The sequence below is a fragment of the Arvicanthis niloticus genome, chromosome 2 (assembly GCF_011762505.2).
Source record: "Arvicanthis niloticus isolate mArvNil1 chromosome 2, mArvNil1.pat.X, whole genome shotgun sequence".
NCBI lineage: Eukaryota > Metazoa > Chordata > Mammalia > Rodentia > Muridae > Arvicanthis > Arvicanthis niloticus.
This window is the reverse complement of record NC_047659.1, coordinates 84403707-84421895: the sequence shown is the minus strand read 5'-3', so window position 1 is coordinate 84421895 and position 18189 is coordinate 84403707. Positions and strand designations below refer to the sequence as shown.

General features: G+C 40.5%; 1 protein-coding gene across 1 annotated transcript in view; it reads left to right on the top strand.

Annotated features, from left to right (window-relative positions):
• Nucleotides 1-18189, top strand: part of Ryr3 (ryanodine receptor 3) — a 290856-nt gene that overhangs the window by 123697 nt on the left and 148970 nt on the right. The window contains exons 35-37 of the mRNA XM_076928313.1: nucleotides 13999-14272; nucleotides 15639-15753; nucleotides 17052-17181. Of these exons, the coding sequence (XP_076784428.1) occupies nucleotides 13999-14272; nucleotides 15639-15753; nucleotides 17052-17181 (519 nt within the window). The remainder of the gene's footprint in view (nucleotides 1-13998; nucleotides 14273-15638; nucleotides 15754-17051; nucleotides 17182-18189) is intronic.

Genomic DNA, 18189 nt, shown 5'->3' with positions numbered 1-18189 from the left:
GGCCATGTACAAATATGGAATATACAAATATGATATTGAGTGTGAAGAAGAATGCTGGTTACAGATAGGATTAAGGATTTGGCCAGCTAAGCTTCAGTTGGGAAATAGGGACTATTAGAACCAGAGTAATCTCAATAGTTCAAGGGAAAGAGGATGGCAAAAGAGAAGCAGAGAAGCACAGCTCTGAGAAAGATACAGGGTCAGGACTAACTATATTGTTCTCTTTCTGTGCCTTATAGCCACAGATACATACCATGTCCTTTGGGGCTCAGGTAAGCAATGGTGGACCCTCTATTTTGGTGACCTATGCTTAAAACTGGAGAAGAAACTCTTACATACACTGAGTGAGTCCTTTGTACCTGGCAGTGTCCTCGATACTTTATATGTCACCATTCTTGACTTTTTCCTCCCAAAAAGCAACCAAGCTCAGTGGCCTCCTGCTTCCTGTTTATATCATACCTGTTACATCAGGTAATAGACCCAAGTAAAGACAGTGGACTCATATTGCCCATTCATAGTTCTGTCTTAGCTTCATCTTTATTTCAGGTGTTTCTCCATGTCTTACTCACTATTCCATTTCTGTGAAGAGACAATATGATCAAGGGAACTTACAAAAAGATAGCATTTAACTGGGGGCTGGCTTAGTTTCACAAGGTGAGTCCACTATCATCATGGTAGTAGTATGGTAGCAGGCAGGCAGGCAGGCAGGCATGGCACTGGAGCAGTAGCAAAAAGCTTATGTACCCATCTGCATGGAGACAGAGAGACCTAGGCTGGATCTGGCATGGCCTTTTAAAACCTCAAAGCCCACCCCCAGTAGTACACCATACATGATCCTTCCCAAGACAGTTCCACCAACTAGGACCAAACATTCAAATACCTGAGCCTTTTGGGTGGGGGAGGGGTGTTCTCATTCACTTCTCCTCCCCGAAATTAGATCAGTGAGCACTCTGTCCCTTCTGTGCTTCTTTTTCTCTGTCATATTACCATCAGTCATGCAATTGCCTGTACATTTTGAGAAAGTGATTATGAGGCTGGATGACTGATCTCAAAAACAACAGGCTAATTATCTCCTTATGATGGATGAGACCCCAGGGATCCATAGAGCAGAATGCGGCTAGAATACTGGAGTGCAGTTTCACTGGTGGCTTGTGTAGTATTGCTGCTTCTGACACTAAAAAAAGTATCCAGGTGGTGAGGAAAGAAGGGTGGGGATTCGCATGCTTGTTTGCTACCCATATGCATGAGGCTCTGATCGAGGTAGAAAGCCATGTACCAGGCCAAATACCTGAACTTCATTCCTAGAACCCTTGGGAAAATGTTGGTGTGGTGATGTGTACTTATACTGTCATCTCTGGTGAGGTAGAGATAGACTGATCTCCAGTGCTACCTGTACGGACATCCTAGCCTACGTGATTAGCTATAGGCCAAAAAACGTAAGTAATACCCAGGGTTGACTTCTGGTCTCCACCAACATGATTACACATATGTACACACTCCTGTACATACACATGTACCTCCACACACAAACTCATGCATGTACACAAGCACACATAGATGCACAATAAAACAATGGAAGGGAAATTTAGAGACAGATTTAGCAGATAGGTACAGCAGCCAGATGACTGTGCACAGTCTGTCCTGAAAGCTAGGCTCCAAGGTAGTCGGGCTAGAGTGACTCAGTTGTGGCGTTCATAGTCTGTTGAAAGCAGTCAAAACCCTCCACCACCTCCCATGCTTAGCTCTCACTCCCTTGGGTGCCTTAGCAGACCTACTACCACTGTTCAAGAAATTGCAATGTTCTTTACTTAAGCAAAATGTAAAGTGAGGATTAAGCTGTAAGGGCCATGATGATGGGGGAATTTGGCCACTGCCACATCTGTCCTTTCTGTTCTGAGGTGATGTTTGTGAGGATTGAATGCTAATTCAGGTGTAGGACTTAATACATTGCTGGACGCTCAGGAAATGCTAGCTAACCTGTGACTATAGTCATTGCAACAAGAAGTGTGATAACTGACAAGGAACTGAAATTCTTGCCCTATTTCTAGGCTAGGGAAGCCGGAACAGATAAAAACAAGTATGTACATCCCAAAAGCACGTGAGAGCTGGGGCTGTGCTGATGCTGTGAGCCCTCAGCCAGCCTCACAGCACCAATGAATGTTCTTTGTGATCCAGTAACATACATTGAACACAGTAGTTACCCAGGAACAATATTCCAGTGTTTTATAGGCTATGGCTTTCATTTCAGACCACCTTGAAGTGGCATTCCTAGTGACGCCCTCCAATACCAGTGTTCTTGTTAAATAAAGTAAATGGGTCCCAACTGTAGATCTCGGGCCAGAGAAACACTGAAAAAAACACAGAGAAATCGGCCTGATTAATTTGCCTAAAGTTGAGTCCTTGACATCCATGGATTTAACTTTCTCTGGCTTCCTCCATTGCTAAGCAGTAGATACTTGGCCATTTGGTAAGTTTGACCTGAAGAAGCTCCAAGACAGCACATAGGATAGGAATCCCTTCCCAGGGAAACCTTGGTAGCTAAGTGGAGAATGTGTGACTATGCCATGTGACCTTTGACAGCCAGTTTCCTCTCCACAGGCAGTCGGGACAGTCAGCACAAAGACCATGCAGTTCCCAGAGCTCAACTCCCCCATCTAGGAGATTAGTGGTGTGCACTGACGCTTTGATAATGGCCACTTACTGCCATCAGGAACTGCTGGAATTTTGAGATTTTGTTTTATTTCTTCAATCTCAGGTTTTACTCGTAGGAAAGCAAGCTGAATAACATTGAAATTGGACACTAAAAGTGGTAGTAAAATCTTGCTGCTTACACATTTAGCCCAGTGAAGCCACAGGCTTTCATTTGCAACTTGAATAAATTATTGCCACTCTTTCAAGAGCACAGCATGTCTCATAGACATATACTTTCAGATGCAGACAGAGACACAGAGAGGTGAATGACTCATCTGAGGACACACAGCTAACCCTTCCCAGTGCTTGTACTACTATACTGCTACCTTCAAGAGGAATTTTATAGGGTGATTTTATTTTATTGGTAAAGAAAATGAGGCTCTAAGAAAGTAATCTGACCAAGAGTGTCAGGAAACGAACTAAAGCTTTATGAGTTTCAGGATTTTACATCTGAATCTATTTCATGACTTATTAAGAGAGTGTCTAGACAGGAGGCATAATGTAAGTTTAAGGTACTAATAAAATATCTATTTTTCTGAGTGTTATGAAGGTAAGTTACTCGAGATGATAAAGTACAAAGGGATAGATTCTAGCAGCCTGGAGCATCACCATTTACCAACTGTGGTGTTAGGTAAGTTCTTAGCCTCTCTGTGTTTGTTTTCTTTATATATAAAAGGAAAGAAAGAAGGATATGATAAAATAGTGCTGACTTTAATATTCTGAAGACTAGACATCTGCATCCACCTTAGCTTCTGCACTGAGTGTAAAAAGACATGGGCCATACAAACTTTCTCTCCACATTTATCATGTCAATGCTTTTAGCAAACAAGAAACAGAAAACCCAGTTAGGGGAGAGGAGGCAGAGAGGACCACACTGACGGACATTGCTGTAGAGTTAGAGATGGAGCCATCAGCTGGGATGGACTGAGCCAGTAACTGTGCCTACTCTTTCCACAGTCTACTTGTTCCAGCTTTATTTTCAGACTAGCAGTGGGATGCCAGCTACAGTCTTAATGGTCCTTAAATCCATTCCTTACTGTGTCAGAAGGATGAGCTGCTGTTCTACAGGCCCTGAGATCACCTTTCGTTGACTACATTGACTAGAAAAGTTGGTCATAAGCCAATCCATTGTGCACCAGCCAATTTGACCCAGAAAATAGATTCTGGGAGACTTGAGTTGATAAAACCTATGTTTGAAATAGAGTTGGATCCTTGAGGATTATTAACCACAGATTAGAGAGGGACCCTGCACAAACAGGGTCTTAATTAAATGCAGTTAAGACAGAAGAGCTAGGTGAGTTCTGCATGATATTGTATATGGTGCAGCATCACTCCTTTTTCAGTGGGGGGAGGCTCTCAGTAAGATGTAGGTTGTAATAGCACTTGATTTTCAGAGGTAGAGGCAAACCAGGCTTCATAAAAAAAAAAAAAATAGCAAGCACTGTATATGATCTGTATGTGCTATCCATCAGTCCATAGCTATTCATTGTGTTTAATGTTAAGTCTGGCTTGGCTTTACGCTCTCTGGAGACCTCAGCCTTGTCAACAATCTGATAGAGTCTAGTCTCAAAAGGGAGGTTTAGAAAATCCTCTACTCAAGAATCATAGAATACAAGCTTCCTAATCACTTCTGTAGCAAGTTACCATAAACCAACCAACACCCCAGACAGCACAAACTTATGACCTTACAGTTTCAGAGGTTATAAAACTGAATTGACTGGGCCAGCTTATACTCCTAGAGCGTCAGTTCTTGTCTTTTCCATGTTATAGAGGACCACCGCCTTTTTTGGGTAGAGAATGGCTTCACTAGGAATGTGCTGATTCTCTTGTCTCTTCTCTCAAAGACTCTTGGAATGAAATAGGACCCCAAGTCATCCACAGTAATCCCTCTGACTCAGAATCTTTCAGTTAGCATTATCTACAGAGTCCCTTTGGCTCTGTGAGGTAACACAACTTCTGCAGACTGGGATATGGAGACCTTTTAGTAGATGGGGATCCATTGTTCAATCTAGGAACAAGAGGAAAACAGAAAGCAGAAGTCAAAAACACAATCACAACCACCATCCCCACCATAGCCCCCTAGGCTGGCAGCCTAACAGAGGTTGTTGGCAAATACTGTTATAGTAAGCCATCAACTCCTATCTATGCGTTTTTTCTTAATTGAAAATAGTTTTTTAATACAATATATGTTGATTATGGTTTCCCTTTCCCCAGCTCCTCTGAATTTCTCCTCCCTTCACCAGCCAATCAGATCCATCCTCTTTCTTTGCCCTCTTAGAATAAAATCAGGTAGGCTACACTTGGAAATTTGGCTGTCCACAGAATACCACAGGCTGGCTTTCAATCACCCAGAATTTTAAAATAGGTGCACATTGTTTAAATGCACATAATTTTCTATTCCGTTGTACTGTGAACATTATAAATCGTTTTCTGAGTTTAACCTCAGCACACGGTAGTTTCGTTTGTTCCTTCTCTTCAACATAATTGGAGTTTGTTTCTTCCAAGCTGTCCCAGATTTAAGAATACTCTCAGAAATTCAACAGTACAGGTGTGGGATTTGCTTTGCCAGTAGCCCTCATGCACTCTTTAAAAAGAAGCACATAGTTCATGGAGTGATGACCATTTGGCTTGTGATCTAAATTTGGAGAGAAAAGAAAAAATATATCCAGAAAAGTATTTGAAAGTTCTAGACTCCTACAGTTTTAAAACAGAAACCTGCACCATGAGAGCAAATGACCTTTTTTCTTTTTTCTTTTTTTTTTTTTTTAATGGTAGTTGGCATTGAAAGCTGATCATTTGAGTACTTAAAGGAGAGGTCTCGTGACAATGGTAGATGACTGGTGATTTTTCCTGTAAGGGTCACATGTGGACAGCTTAGAGTTCTGAAATCAAAGAAGCAAGTTCTAAAGTGACTGGTGGTGGACAAGAAACAACTGAATCAGACGCTCCCAAATGGGTGTCCTAAATCGGGCTCTGAGGCGAAGACACTCTGTTTCTTTTGCAGAATACATGACTAGTACAAAAGTCAGGGAGTGAAGAAACTGCTGTCTTCTAAGATGTTCCCCAGAACATCAAGTCTTTCTAAGACATACAGTGCACTCAGTGCATTGCCAGTCTGAGTTAGCTTGAATAATCATTTTAAATGTGGCATACCAGGCATATATTTGAGAAACTTTCCTATATGCAATTACACTAATTGCAAAAATCGAATTATTTAGAACATTAATAATACAAATCTCATCAGGGAAGTCATAGTGCACAATTTACTTTGTCCCACCTTTTTTTTTCTTTTTTGACAGTTTGGTCTATTTCACTCATCACAAAACACAGGCCTTTTAGTGATATATATCTTCCTTTGTGTCTCCATTCCTTTCTTCTTGACATAAATAGTATCACTTTCTAAAAGTCCCATGAGCTGAACCATTGGGGGCACTTGACAGCTCCTGCTGAAGTAGATAGAAATCTGAAGTCTGAATCACCTTTAATTTAATTTTATTTTACTTTACTTTACCTTATTTTACAGATTTTTAATTCTTGACAATTTCATGCACATATACAGTGAAATATGATTATATCCACCTCCCTCTTCTAACTCTCCTCACATATCTCCCCAACATGCCTACTAGCTTCATGTCTTTTCTCTAAAGATTTATTTTATTTTACATTGTGTGTGTGTGTGTGTGTGTGTGTGTGTGTGTGTGTGTGTGTGTGTGTTTGAGTGGGCATATGCACCTGAGTAACAGTGTTTACAGAGGCCGTCGATATCAGAGGCCAGCGATGTTAGAGGCCAGCGATGTCAGATACCTAAAGCTGGAGTTACAGGTGGTTCTGAGTCAACCCAACATGGGTGCTAGGACCTGAGCTCAGGTCCTGTACAAGAGCAGTAAGTGCTCTAAATCACTGAGACATCTCTCTCTACCCCCTCCTCTTTTTTCTTTCTTTTATGGTTTGTTCGTTGTTTGTTGTTTGTGTTATTGATTTTGAGAAGTCCAATGAGCAGTCTGTATATGCGTGGACATGGGGCCACCCACTGGAGCACAGGAGAATTACCATTAGGAACACATTTTAAAAAGAATGCTTCTCCCTTCTCCAGCAGCAGATCAACTGACAATGGGTCCTCATTAAAGGATGGGGCCTGGAGCACATCTCTCCTATCTCTGCCAGAACTGGGGCATCGTGGTTTAATCTAGTGCAAAGAACGACAGCTGTGCGAATTCATGAAGGTGATAGTCATGACACGTCTTGAAGAGAGCATTCTTACACCTTTTCATCTCCTAGCACTTTCATTTTTTATACCCGCTCTTCCATTTCATTTCCTGAGCCATGGTAGAGGGCAGGGTAGTTAATACAAATATCACATTTAGGGCCCAACTCTTAGTCTCTTCCTCACTCTTTGCTCTTTATCACTTTGAACAGCTATTCATCTCTGCATTAACTGCTGCCCACTGCAAAAGGAGGCTGCTCTGACCCAGGCAGAGTAGTCCAGTTTATGGATATTAATACAAATATTTAGAAGCCAATTTGACAACATGACCAAATAACTTACATACGCTTTGAGTTTCCCCAGCTAGGGACCTATGGGTAATAATGGTGTTCTGAAATGGTTTTATAGAGGCACCTAACACAGTCTTGGGTCCCTAAAAAAATTCCCATAAAATATCATTTGATTCAGAAGCTAATTTAGAAGTGACACAACAGGAGGTCACTTGGTTTTCAGCCAATGACAGGCAGAAACATGTCCATGACATATATCCTGGCTCCTGGAAGCTCACTGATGCTGTAGTGAAACTTTTGCACCTTACAACCATGGCTTCCATTACTACTAAGACCATCTGCACTAATGAAGATAAGATGATGCTGAGGTTGAAGAACTTGTCTGCAGCTTGCTCATTCTTCATGTAACCCCTGATGGCTACATAGCCAACAAAAAAAGGCCATATAATCAGTGAATAACACAGACCCAACCCCTCTTTTCTCTGAAGAGGACTGATCTTAAGCCTAAATTTAGCTCAAATTAAGGGGGAAACTTTCAGAGCCCTTCAAGCTCACAGGAAGCACTTTAGTGCCCTGTGAATAATGGTCAGAGCCCTTAACCTCCAGGATTCAATTCTCAAAATAATGATTCTTTAATCCTCACTCTATTTCTCAATATGAGGAGTCTTGCTCTCATGAACTCACTTTTAATCCACTCAGAGGCAAGAAAAGAAATATCCTTAGACTGTAGCTTTCTAGATGGAAGCCTTGGCTCACTAATAGAGTGGGGTTCACCCAAGCTGGAGAGATAGCTTTGCTTCCAAAGGATGCCAGCCTTTGCTTTCTAAGAGATGTGGTCCATCCAGCAATGAGTGTCAATGTTTTTTGGGTCTTGGAGATTATTTATAGTCCCAAATATTGCACAGGGTCTTGGAGCTCTAATCTAGTCTATCATTATTTACTTACTTAGAAATTAAAATTACAACATTTTGTAATATTGTTAATTCATCTAAAAATAATTAAAATGTATAGCTACACACTTAGTAATGTATTTCCATTAAAAAGCAACTAATTTTTCTTTGGAAAAGAATGATATGCTTTTATCTTTTTATAAATTTATTATCTGAAAGACAGCAGAATTCTTGTATTTGACCAAAAATGGGGGAAATAGCCTGAAATACAAGTATAGTTAGGAAAGGGATTAATAATTCTATAGCTTATTATTACAGTTGTGGAGTCTTTCCTAATAAATGAATAACTCTCAAAACTTAGTTTATGTAAATGTAAACAAATTAGTTTTATACATTAATACATAATTGACAGCTGCCATAGAGGGAGTCAATTTTATTTAAGAGGCTAGCCCCTGGTAGCTGACCACTATCCAGTGGAAGCCCACACATACAAGACTATACTGACAGCCTAAATTGGACTTAATGGGCTCTTTAAAAGAGAGAATACAAAGTTGGGTGAGGAATGATAGGAGATAGATATAGGAAGAATTAGAAAAGGGAGTAAATAAAATCAAAACACACCATATAGAATTCCAAGCTGAAAAAGAAGCCCATTGGAATAGCTTGCTTGTTGGTTAGCACTAGTACAAATTATTTTTGTAGCTGCATGCATTGTTCTATGGAAATCATTATTTCCTTGAATAATGTAGAGTTACCAGCTTTTGACACAGTTCATTATAAATATTTTCAAAGAACATTTGCTAATATCAATAATTTAATCAGGGGATCTTTAAGTGTTGAGAAGCTGTCAAAGCTCACAGTGGCAGATAAATGTTTGCCAGAATTTTGGTTTTCTCTTGAAATTCAAATTTCTTTATTGGCAATAAATGCTATCATTTACATTGAAAATTTTGTTTCTTTCCTTTTGGAAAAAAAAAATATCAGTTACCCAAGACCAATTAGTCACAGGTTGTTTTTCTTCTCATTTAAAATGGCATTCTATCAGACAAGAGGCTAGTTTAGCTGGAAACTCAATTACACACAAATGTTTTTCCTCAAGGGAAAAACACTTAGTGCTGATGTGTAGCTTTGTGCGTCTCACCATTGTGTTTATAGGGTTAAATGGTATCATCTTGAGAGCTTTATTGATAAGATTATTCTTCATTCAAGACATTCCAATGTGAAATTGGCTGTTTTCCCAGGAAAGTGACAATAAGTCTTCCTGACTTTGTGTTCTAAGGCCCCAGCAATTTTGCCGATCATTTTTCTCTACCATCAGTGCCAATATCAATACAATGAAAACATCAAATCATATCTTTGAATCATTATGTCCTTCCCAACTGCCAAAAGAATTCTGAGTCCCCTAATCTGCCAATTAAACTTTCACAACTACCATTATTTATAGTATTAATTGTTAATGTTTGTAAGTATGTTCCATGCATTTCTTTGTACTGCTTATTTTAAGTTTTATATATAAAGATATACAGAGGACCTAACACATTACAGAAATATAAATTTCTTTATCTATAAATTTTGTAACTTTGAGAATTTTGTGTGTAAGTACTATATTTACACCCTTTCTACCTCTCCCTTTCCTATCTCTAGTTCCCCCTATGTCCCTCCCTCCCTCCCTCTCAAATTCATGACATTATTATCATTATTATTATTATTATTATTATTATTATTATTATTATTATTATTATCTTATACATACATATGTATATGTGACTACAACTTGCTAAGTCCATTTAGTGCTTCTTGTATGTAATATGTCTAGGGCTGACTACTTGAAATTGGAAATTGTATCAGGGGCTTGTTTCTAGAGAAAACAGAATCTCTCTTTCTCCATCAACATTAATTATCTGTAGTACTTCATCTATTGGTAGACCTCCATGAGCCGGCTCCTATCCATGTTGGCATGTCAACCGGTATTGTTATCATTCAGGTCTTGTTTAGGCAACCATATAGTTGAGAGTTCATAGGCCCAACTTCCCTGTCATATAGGAATGACAATATTTACAGTAGATATTATTGACCTTTGGCTCTTACCATCTTTCTGTTCCCTCTTCTGTACTGTTTTCTGGGCTTTAGGTATATAGTTTGTTTTGTAGATGTATCACTTAAGGCTGAGCACTCCACAGTCAGTGTTCTATGCATTTTGACCAGTGGTAGACGTCTGTGATAGATATGCTACAAGTCCCCATCTTCTTTTGATGAAGGGTAAGAGCAACATTTATCTGTAAAGATAAAGGTAAGTATTTAGAATGTATTTGGAAATTATACTGTTTAGGAAAGTGGCAGTAGAAGGTTTTCCTCTAGGGTCCATGGCCTCACTAGCATGAATAATTGGCCTCCTTTATACTACCAAGTGGGTCTTAAGTCCAATTGCATGGCTGTTGGCTAACCCTAGAATATAAGTGCCATTTTTTCACCCTGTGGAATGTCTTGTCATGATGGCCATTGTTGTGGATCACAGGCTTTACAGCTGAGTAAGACTATTGGTTGCTTTTCTTTCTTGACAGCTTGCATAGCACTTTTTAGTACTATAAGAACTAGTCTTCAGGGAAGTGGCTTCCAGGTCACCTTGAGCTTCATTCCCCCAAGTTTCAAAGTGTGTGGTATCATCATCGATAGGGTCTGCCTTCAAGTTCTGAGAAGCAACCAAGGACAACTGCAATAGCCTATGTAGTTTAGCAAGTCTCTTGGACTCCATTACCAACAACCCAAAGACATAAAGCCAGGTTAAGGGAATTTTACTATTTATTTGGTTTCATGACTCTGAAAACTTCCTATTGCAGAAGAAGTAACCTTGAGCTAATGAGTGACTCTTCTTGCTCATTGCTTCTCCTGTATACCAAAGACTTTGATGTTGTGTGTTATTTCAGAGAAGGACCTGGCCACTTATAATGAAAACCAAGTTCACTCATGCCATAGTGTGTGCTTTAAAGGAAATAATATTTACAGGACTTTAAAACTTGTATCAGGAGCTGGAGAAATGGCTCAGTGGTTAAGAGCACCAACTGCTCTTCCAGAGGTCCTGAGTTCAATTCCCAGCAACCACATGGTGGCTTACAACCATCTGTAATGGGGTCTGGTGTGTCTGAAGACAGCTACAGTATACTCATACATAAAATAAATAAACCAAACTTTTAAAAAATAAAATAAAAAATAAAACTTGTATCAGATGCAAGAGTTTCTGTATTTTTGTATAGTCCTTTTGTTCTTACTATCTTAACTAGAAGAAATAGGAACAACTGCACCTGGAAAAACTATTTTTCCCTTTCCCAATAGGTATTAATTGCAAAAAGTTTCTTGGTTATGGGTAAGACTTTCTGTCTACTTCCCCTTCGCAATGCTGGGGTTTTATCTGGTTTGAACCTGTGTAGGTCATATTGATGTGTCTGAAAGATGCTGTTTTCAATGAGTCATCCATCATCTCTGGCTCTTAAAACCGTTCTGCCTTCTCTTTCACATAGATTCCTAAGCCTTGAGTGGAAGGGGTTGATAAAAACAAAACAAACGAAATCATTCCATTTAAGGCCAAGTGTTTCAAAGTTTCTCACACTCCATTCATTTTCAGTTGTAGATCTCTCTGTTAATTACCAGCTGCTGCAAGAAGAAGGTCTCTAATGAGGGTTGAACAAGGCACTGACCAATGGGTATAGCAAAATGTCATTAGGAGTCATTTCATTGCTATGCTTCTTTAGCAGAATGAGAGTATAGGTTTTCCCTAGGCCCATGACCTATCTAGCCTCAGGTTCTTGGATACTTCAGCAGCATCAAGTATGAGTTTCATCCCATAGAGTGTATCTTAAATCCACTTTAAAAATGGCTACTCACATGACATTTATGCCACTATGGCCCCAGAATATCTTGCAGACAAGTCTCAGGGTTTATAGCTGAGTGGTATTAATGATTACTTTCCTCATCTGATAGTATGCAAAGTACCTTCCAGTGTCATGAATGCTAGCCAGGAGGAGTGAAAGTTTTACTTAGGCTCCAACTTGATTTCTCCAGTTTTGATGACATAAATATGTACTTTGCACACTATCAGAGGAGGAAAGTAATCATTAATACCACTCAGCTATAAACCCTGAGACTTGTCTGCAAGATAAACTTGTGGTTTCTCTCTGCAGTCATTGACTACCTAAAGCTTTTCATCTAGGGGTGGGACAATGTGGAATTTCCCTTGTCTCCACTGGCATACCACCTGGTATTGTGATTATGCTGGTCTTGTGCAGGCAACCATGTTGTTGAGATTGCATGGTTGTATTTTTCCAGTTGTGCTTAGGGGATATTATTTAGTAACAGGCATCCTGAACTTCTGGCTCTTACAATCTTTCCACCATGTCCTGTGTGGTGTTCCCTGATCCTTAGGCATAGGATCAGCAAGATCTTTTAACTGTCTTCTCTCTAGCCTGTATATCCTTTTTTGAATTGTTTCGGTGTATGCCTCCTGCCTGAACCTGAAACACCCACAGGACTGATAGGCACAGCAGTAAGCTAAATTAATCCTTTACATCTAAATCGTTTAGAGCTTTGGTGACTAAGTTCTATTTTTATAGCATATGGTAGAGCCAAGAGTGGATGTGGAGCAGACATCTGCTATGTATAGTGATGTAGAGTAGAAATTACACAGACTCCAGAAAGCATCCATCTGAATGCAACCCTAATACTTCCTCTGGTGGATTCAAGAAACTCCATTGTCTCCTTAGCTCGAGGTTTATTATCTGGCCTGAATGAAGGATCTGGTTCCATCCACACCTGCCAGGATTGTGGTGGCAGTGTGAGATTTGCACATTATTATGGTTTTCAAGAAATATTTCTCTCCCACATGTTGTGGAACCTTCTGTAACTGCACATGTGATGGGAGGGGTGAGAATCTTCTAACCAGCTGTTCCAACATGCTCTCCTTTCACCTCTCAGATCAGCCTTTTGCCTCTTAATATATCCCCAAAACAAACCCAATCAGCATTCATCTGGTCTATGTGGTCTGTCCACTGCAAGGCCCTTAGCTGATCTTACTTTAGCCAATTTACCCTGTGGTTATGGAACTGGCTGTGAACCCCAGTAAATCCTGAATGCAATGTCATAGTAGTTTCACCCTCCGTGCCTATGAAGGTAATTCATGCTATGGCACCAGCTGATTCCTGCAAAAGGGTCAGTACAAAGAAGCCATTTCTGTGTATGGTGGTCAGCTGCCCTGCCTCCAAGACTTCAAACCTGAAGATGTCGTCACACTCCAGCCGCATTCTTCTCCAAATATATGTTATGTCCACTGCATCTAAATTGTCTTTTATTCTTAACTTGTTAGCTCTAATTAGTCTCTGCTAAAGGATACCTCTTATATACTTAGAGACAGTAGCTATGACAACAAGCATCAGTATGTCATCTGCTTTACTCTAAAGAAGCACAGGACAATGTTTTGCTTTCATAACTTCACCCACCCAGAACAGTCACTCTGCACTCTGTCTCATGGCACTTGCAAATACCTCCATTGTAGCATTTATTGCATTGTACTATACAATAAAAATAAGATTGTATCACAAAATAAAAATGTAAAGAACTGGCTTATGAGCTCCCTGAAGGCAAAGACTGAGTCTTGTTTATTATTTGATTTTTAGTATGAATCTAAACATTAATCAAATGAGAATAGCATTTTTTAGTACATAATTGTGATATTTTTACTATGGTATAGGTGACATGTTTATGTCTTGATAATACAATCTACTTGTATACATGCCATGACTCAACCTTAAAATAAGAAAAAAGTTAACCTGAACCAGCTGTTGGTTGTCTGTTAGTTGAAAAGAGTGTCTGCACTTCCTAACTTTCTCTGCACTGGGTACCAATAGTTGATGGTCTCTCCCTATTCTCCTTCCAGCAACACTGAAGGAACTAGTCTCACAGACTATGATCCGCTGGGCCCAGGAAAACCAAATCCAGGATGCGGAGCTGGTGAGGATGATGTTCAACCTCCTCCGGAGACAGTATGACAGCATTGGGGAGTTGCTACAGGCACTGCGGAAGACTTACACCATCAGCCAGGCCTCTGTGAACGACACGATCAACCTGCTGGCTGCCCTGGGCCAGATTCGGTCCCTGCTTAGTGTCAGGATGGGTAGAGAAGAGGAGCTACTCATGATCAACGGGCTAGGGTAGGCTCTCTCAGCAAGTGTAGTTCTCAAGAGAATTCTCTCTTCCTCCTTGTAGTGGTACATCTTGTCACATGAACTGCCTCTGTAACATGAGATACCAGACTGTCTATAGTTCAAGGTGAATGAACATTGCCAAAAGAAATGAAGAGAATTCATAGTGGCTGTTAGGAAAATAGCCTAAGCTTGGTCATGTAAACAAATCTGAAGGAAAGGACAATATATTTAACCTGAGAGAGACACAATTTGAGCTTTGGAGCCTTTGGCTGGCCTCTGAGACTTCTGAGATAGTCCCAGCTGGCCCCTTTTTTCCTAGTTCTAAACTATAGAGTGATTTTGTTAGTTCTGTGAAATGCCTTAACTTACAACAATAATCCATGGATCTGCCTCACAAACCATGTTGACAATTCATGGCAACTTAGGTGTCAAAAGGATTTCCTTTCATTACAGAGAGTACTGTAAAAAAAAAAAAAAAAAAAAAAAAAAAAAAAAAAAAAAAAAAAAACATGTGCCAGAAAGGTTGCCTGGCCATGACTAAATTAAGTGTTACATGACTAAAATCAAAAGCAACAGTTCTCTCACCATCCTTGAGCTGGCAAACTACAGAAACATCACTAAGGACCAGGAAAGTGGCTTGGTTGATTCTCAAGAGAGAAAGGATGTTGTGTGTGTGTGTGTGTGTGTGTGTGTGTGTGTGTGTGTGTGTGTGTGAATTCCTTAAATTAATTTGCAAGAAAGGAAAATTCTAATAGAAATTAAGAGGGAATAGAAATAGAGAAATGAGCTGCAGAAATAGCCTCTCCCCCTCCAGTCCAGTTCCGGGCAAGTGTTCCATCTCTGGGCTTTTCTTTGCCCAAGCTTCATTGTGTGGGTTTGGGTTATATAGCTTTAAGGTGTGGTGGTTGTTACGCATTCATTCCATTGCCTTTTGAAGTCTGGTATCCACAAACTTCATGGTTTCTAATACAAAATGCCTTTAAGAATGATATAAAAAACTGAGTATAAAGAGACACAGGTATAAGGAGAGAGAAAAAGTTCCTGGGTACATAGAGAAAGAGAAATCCAGTTATTTGGGTGGTCTTAGAATTTATTATACGCAAAAAAAAAGAATAGAAAATTGTTTAAATATCATTAAAAGTAAACATTTTAGAGGGGAAAAAGCAAACAGAAATATTTTGTGCTCCTTTTTTGGGTCAGCTAAACAACAACGATTTCATATGTATTCCATGACTTCAAACCTTCTTCTTATTTTTTTTCAGCCTATCACTTCAAGGTTACTTCATCCACACCCCGTTTGTGTGTCTCATTCCCGAGTTTTTATAGCAGAAAAGCCGCAGATGCTGAAGTCTCCCTCTGCTTGTTTCCTCAGGGACATAATGAACAACAAGGTGTTTTACCAGCACCCCAACCTCATGAGAGTCCTCGGCATGCACGAGACGGTGATGGAGGTGATGGTGAATGTGCTGGGTACTGAGAAGTCACAGGTAATGCTGTACTTAACCAGAAATTGACTACCAGGATGTGAGGACATCAACTGGCTAACTCTGCTATCTATCGTCTGGGTTTCCCAACCTTGGAATAGGCAAAGATTTTTACAGTGCCAAAAGGATCCAAGAAGGAGGCATTGCTGCTAACACACGGTGCCACGAGCACTTGCACCAGTTTTCTTAAGATCTTACTTACACTGAATGGCTTCTTGTTGTTTTTGCATATGTATGTAGTGTAGTGTACACATATTTATGTGGCATGCCCACATGTCTATGAATATACTCCCTCTCCCCATCCCCCTCTCCCCCTCCCCTGCCCCATCTCCCCCTCTCCCTCCCCCTCTCCCTCCCCGTCTCCCTCTCCCCTTCTCCCCTTCCCCCTCTCCTCCTTCCCCTCTCCCTCCCCCCTCCCTTCCCCTCTCCCCCTCCCTCTCCCCTACCCCTACCCCTCCCCATCTTCCTCTCCACAGAACATCTGTGGAGATGGAGCATTCCTTTCCTAAGCACATCTGGTTGCCTCACTGACTATAGGTTTCAGAACTATCTCCTAGAGCACCTCCCATGAGTCTAAAAGGGTAAAATTAAGGTTTTTCTGGGATTCTGACATTGTTTCTTGAGCTCTGTAAGGTCCAAACTAATCTATAGCTTACAAAAGAGGTGTTAATCACATTGTTAATCAGGGAAGGCAAGCAAATCAAGGGATGAAGGATGGCATCTCTATACTAACCTGTGTGCATCTGGGGACAATGCTTTAGGTACCTATAGAAGAGCAGTGGTTGAGGGCACATACTTAGGGACATGTTCACAGAAACAGGGCATGTTGCCCTTCAGACTTCCTTAACTGTCAAGGTCGGAGGGTACCCATGACCTAGAGGACCCAAACTTTAATGGACTACCGGCCCATGTTCTTCTGTGATCCCCCTACTCTGTTTCTGATATCACCTTTCAGAGTTCTGCTCACTCCAGCTGGAAACAATGGCACTGTGGAGCAGGGCCCTACATTTTCATGGGACATATAAGGAAGCAGGTTATAACTAATGGATGTTTTCCTTTGAAGGAAAGATCTTGGGGAACTATAGCCAATTTTTAATATTTTTGAAAGCCTCGTGCTTAGGCATTCTGTGTTCTGTTCCTCCTACGAATGTCTTAAGGGAAAGAGGTGTAAGGAAAAACTTCATGTTCCAAATAGTTCATAGCTTGTGAGACTTCAACCTAAAATTCCTTTTCAAGATTCAACTGTTCATGAAGGCCTTGTGATAGATTCGCCTCTGTAATACTTCTGCTTCTGCCCACAGATTGCCTTCCCAAAGATGGTTGCTAGCTGCTGTCGCTTCCTTTGCTATTTCTGTCGTATTAGCCGGCAAAATCAGAAGGCTATGTTTGAGCATCTAAGTTATCTGCTGGAGAACAGTAGTGTGGGCCTAGGTACGTGTGGCATGTATTAGAACTTTCACCTCTGGACTCAGGCAGTCCACTCTTCCTCCTGACTACTTAAGAGAAAAGGGGAAGAATCTACAGGTATGCTATGATACATGTAAGTGCAAAATCAGAGCTGGCCTGTTTAAAAACAAATGCATTACAAACATGTCTGTGCTCACCACTCTCTGTGTAGGCGTTGCTAACAGCTGCATTGGTGACTGAGTCAATCCCCCCTCTCAGGTCCAGTGGCCTGTGACTTATTATAAAATGCTATCTGGAATTGAGGATGTAATCTGAGGGCAGCATCTCTCCCAGCCCTCTCAGCTGATCAGTGAGCAGAGCTCTTAAGACCAAGGTCATGCATCTAATCCTTTCTTGGCAAGCTTGCTGCAGGATTCATTCCTGGCCCACCAGCCAACCAGCAAATTCTGCCCTTAGCAGCGTAGCAGACTGGCCAAGAACAGCTATGGATAAACGTGATAATGAATGTGGATAAATAGTAGATCATCATCACTGGGAGAAAAGCAACTCACTTTGTTGCCTGACTCAACCTTGCTGGATATAAACCAAATGAATTGTGGAGTACACAAACACATACATGTGAAATCTGAAATCTTACCTTTGTTGTTGTTGTTGTTGTTTTGCTTATCAAATGCAACCTCAAGCTATCTGAACTCTTCTCCTTTTCTTCTTCTTCCTCCTCTTCTCCCTCCTCCTCTTCCTTCTTGTAAAATGTCATTTGAAGTTTTTTGTAATTATAGTCTAGGAGCTAAACCAACTAAAAATAAGTGTCACAGACAACATTTGTGCACTAATGTAACTATACGAACTCCTGCAGTTAGGGACTATTTTTAAGCTCCAAGTGGTAACTCCAAGATTTTCCAAGTCATTTGAGCCCAGGCAATGAGGGAGCCTCCGAGTCTCTTGAGTGATCACCAATTGGAGACCCCAGGAAGTTTTGTGTTACAAAGGTACTGGAAACTATGTAGTCCCAACACATTCTATAACATGATT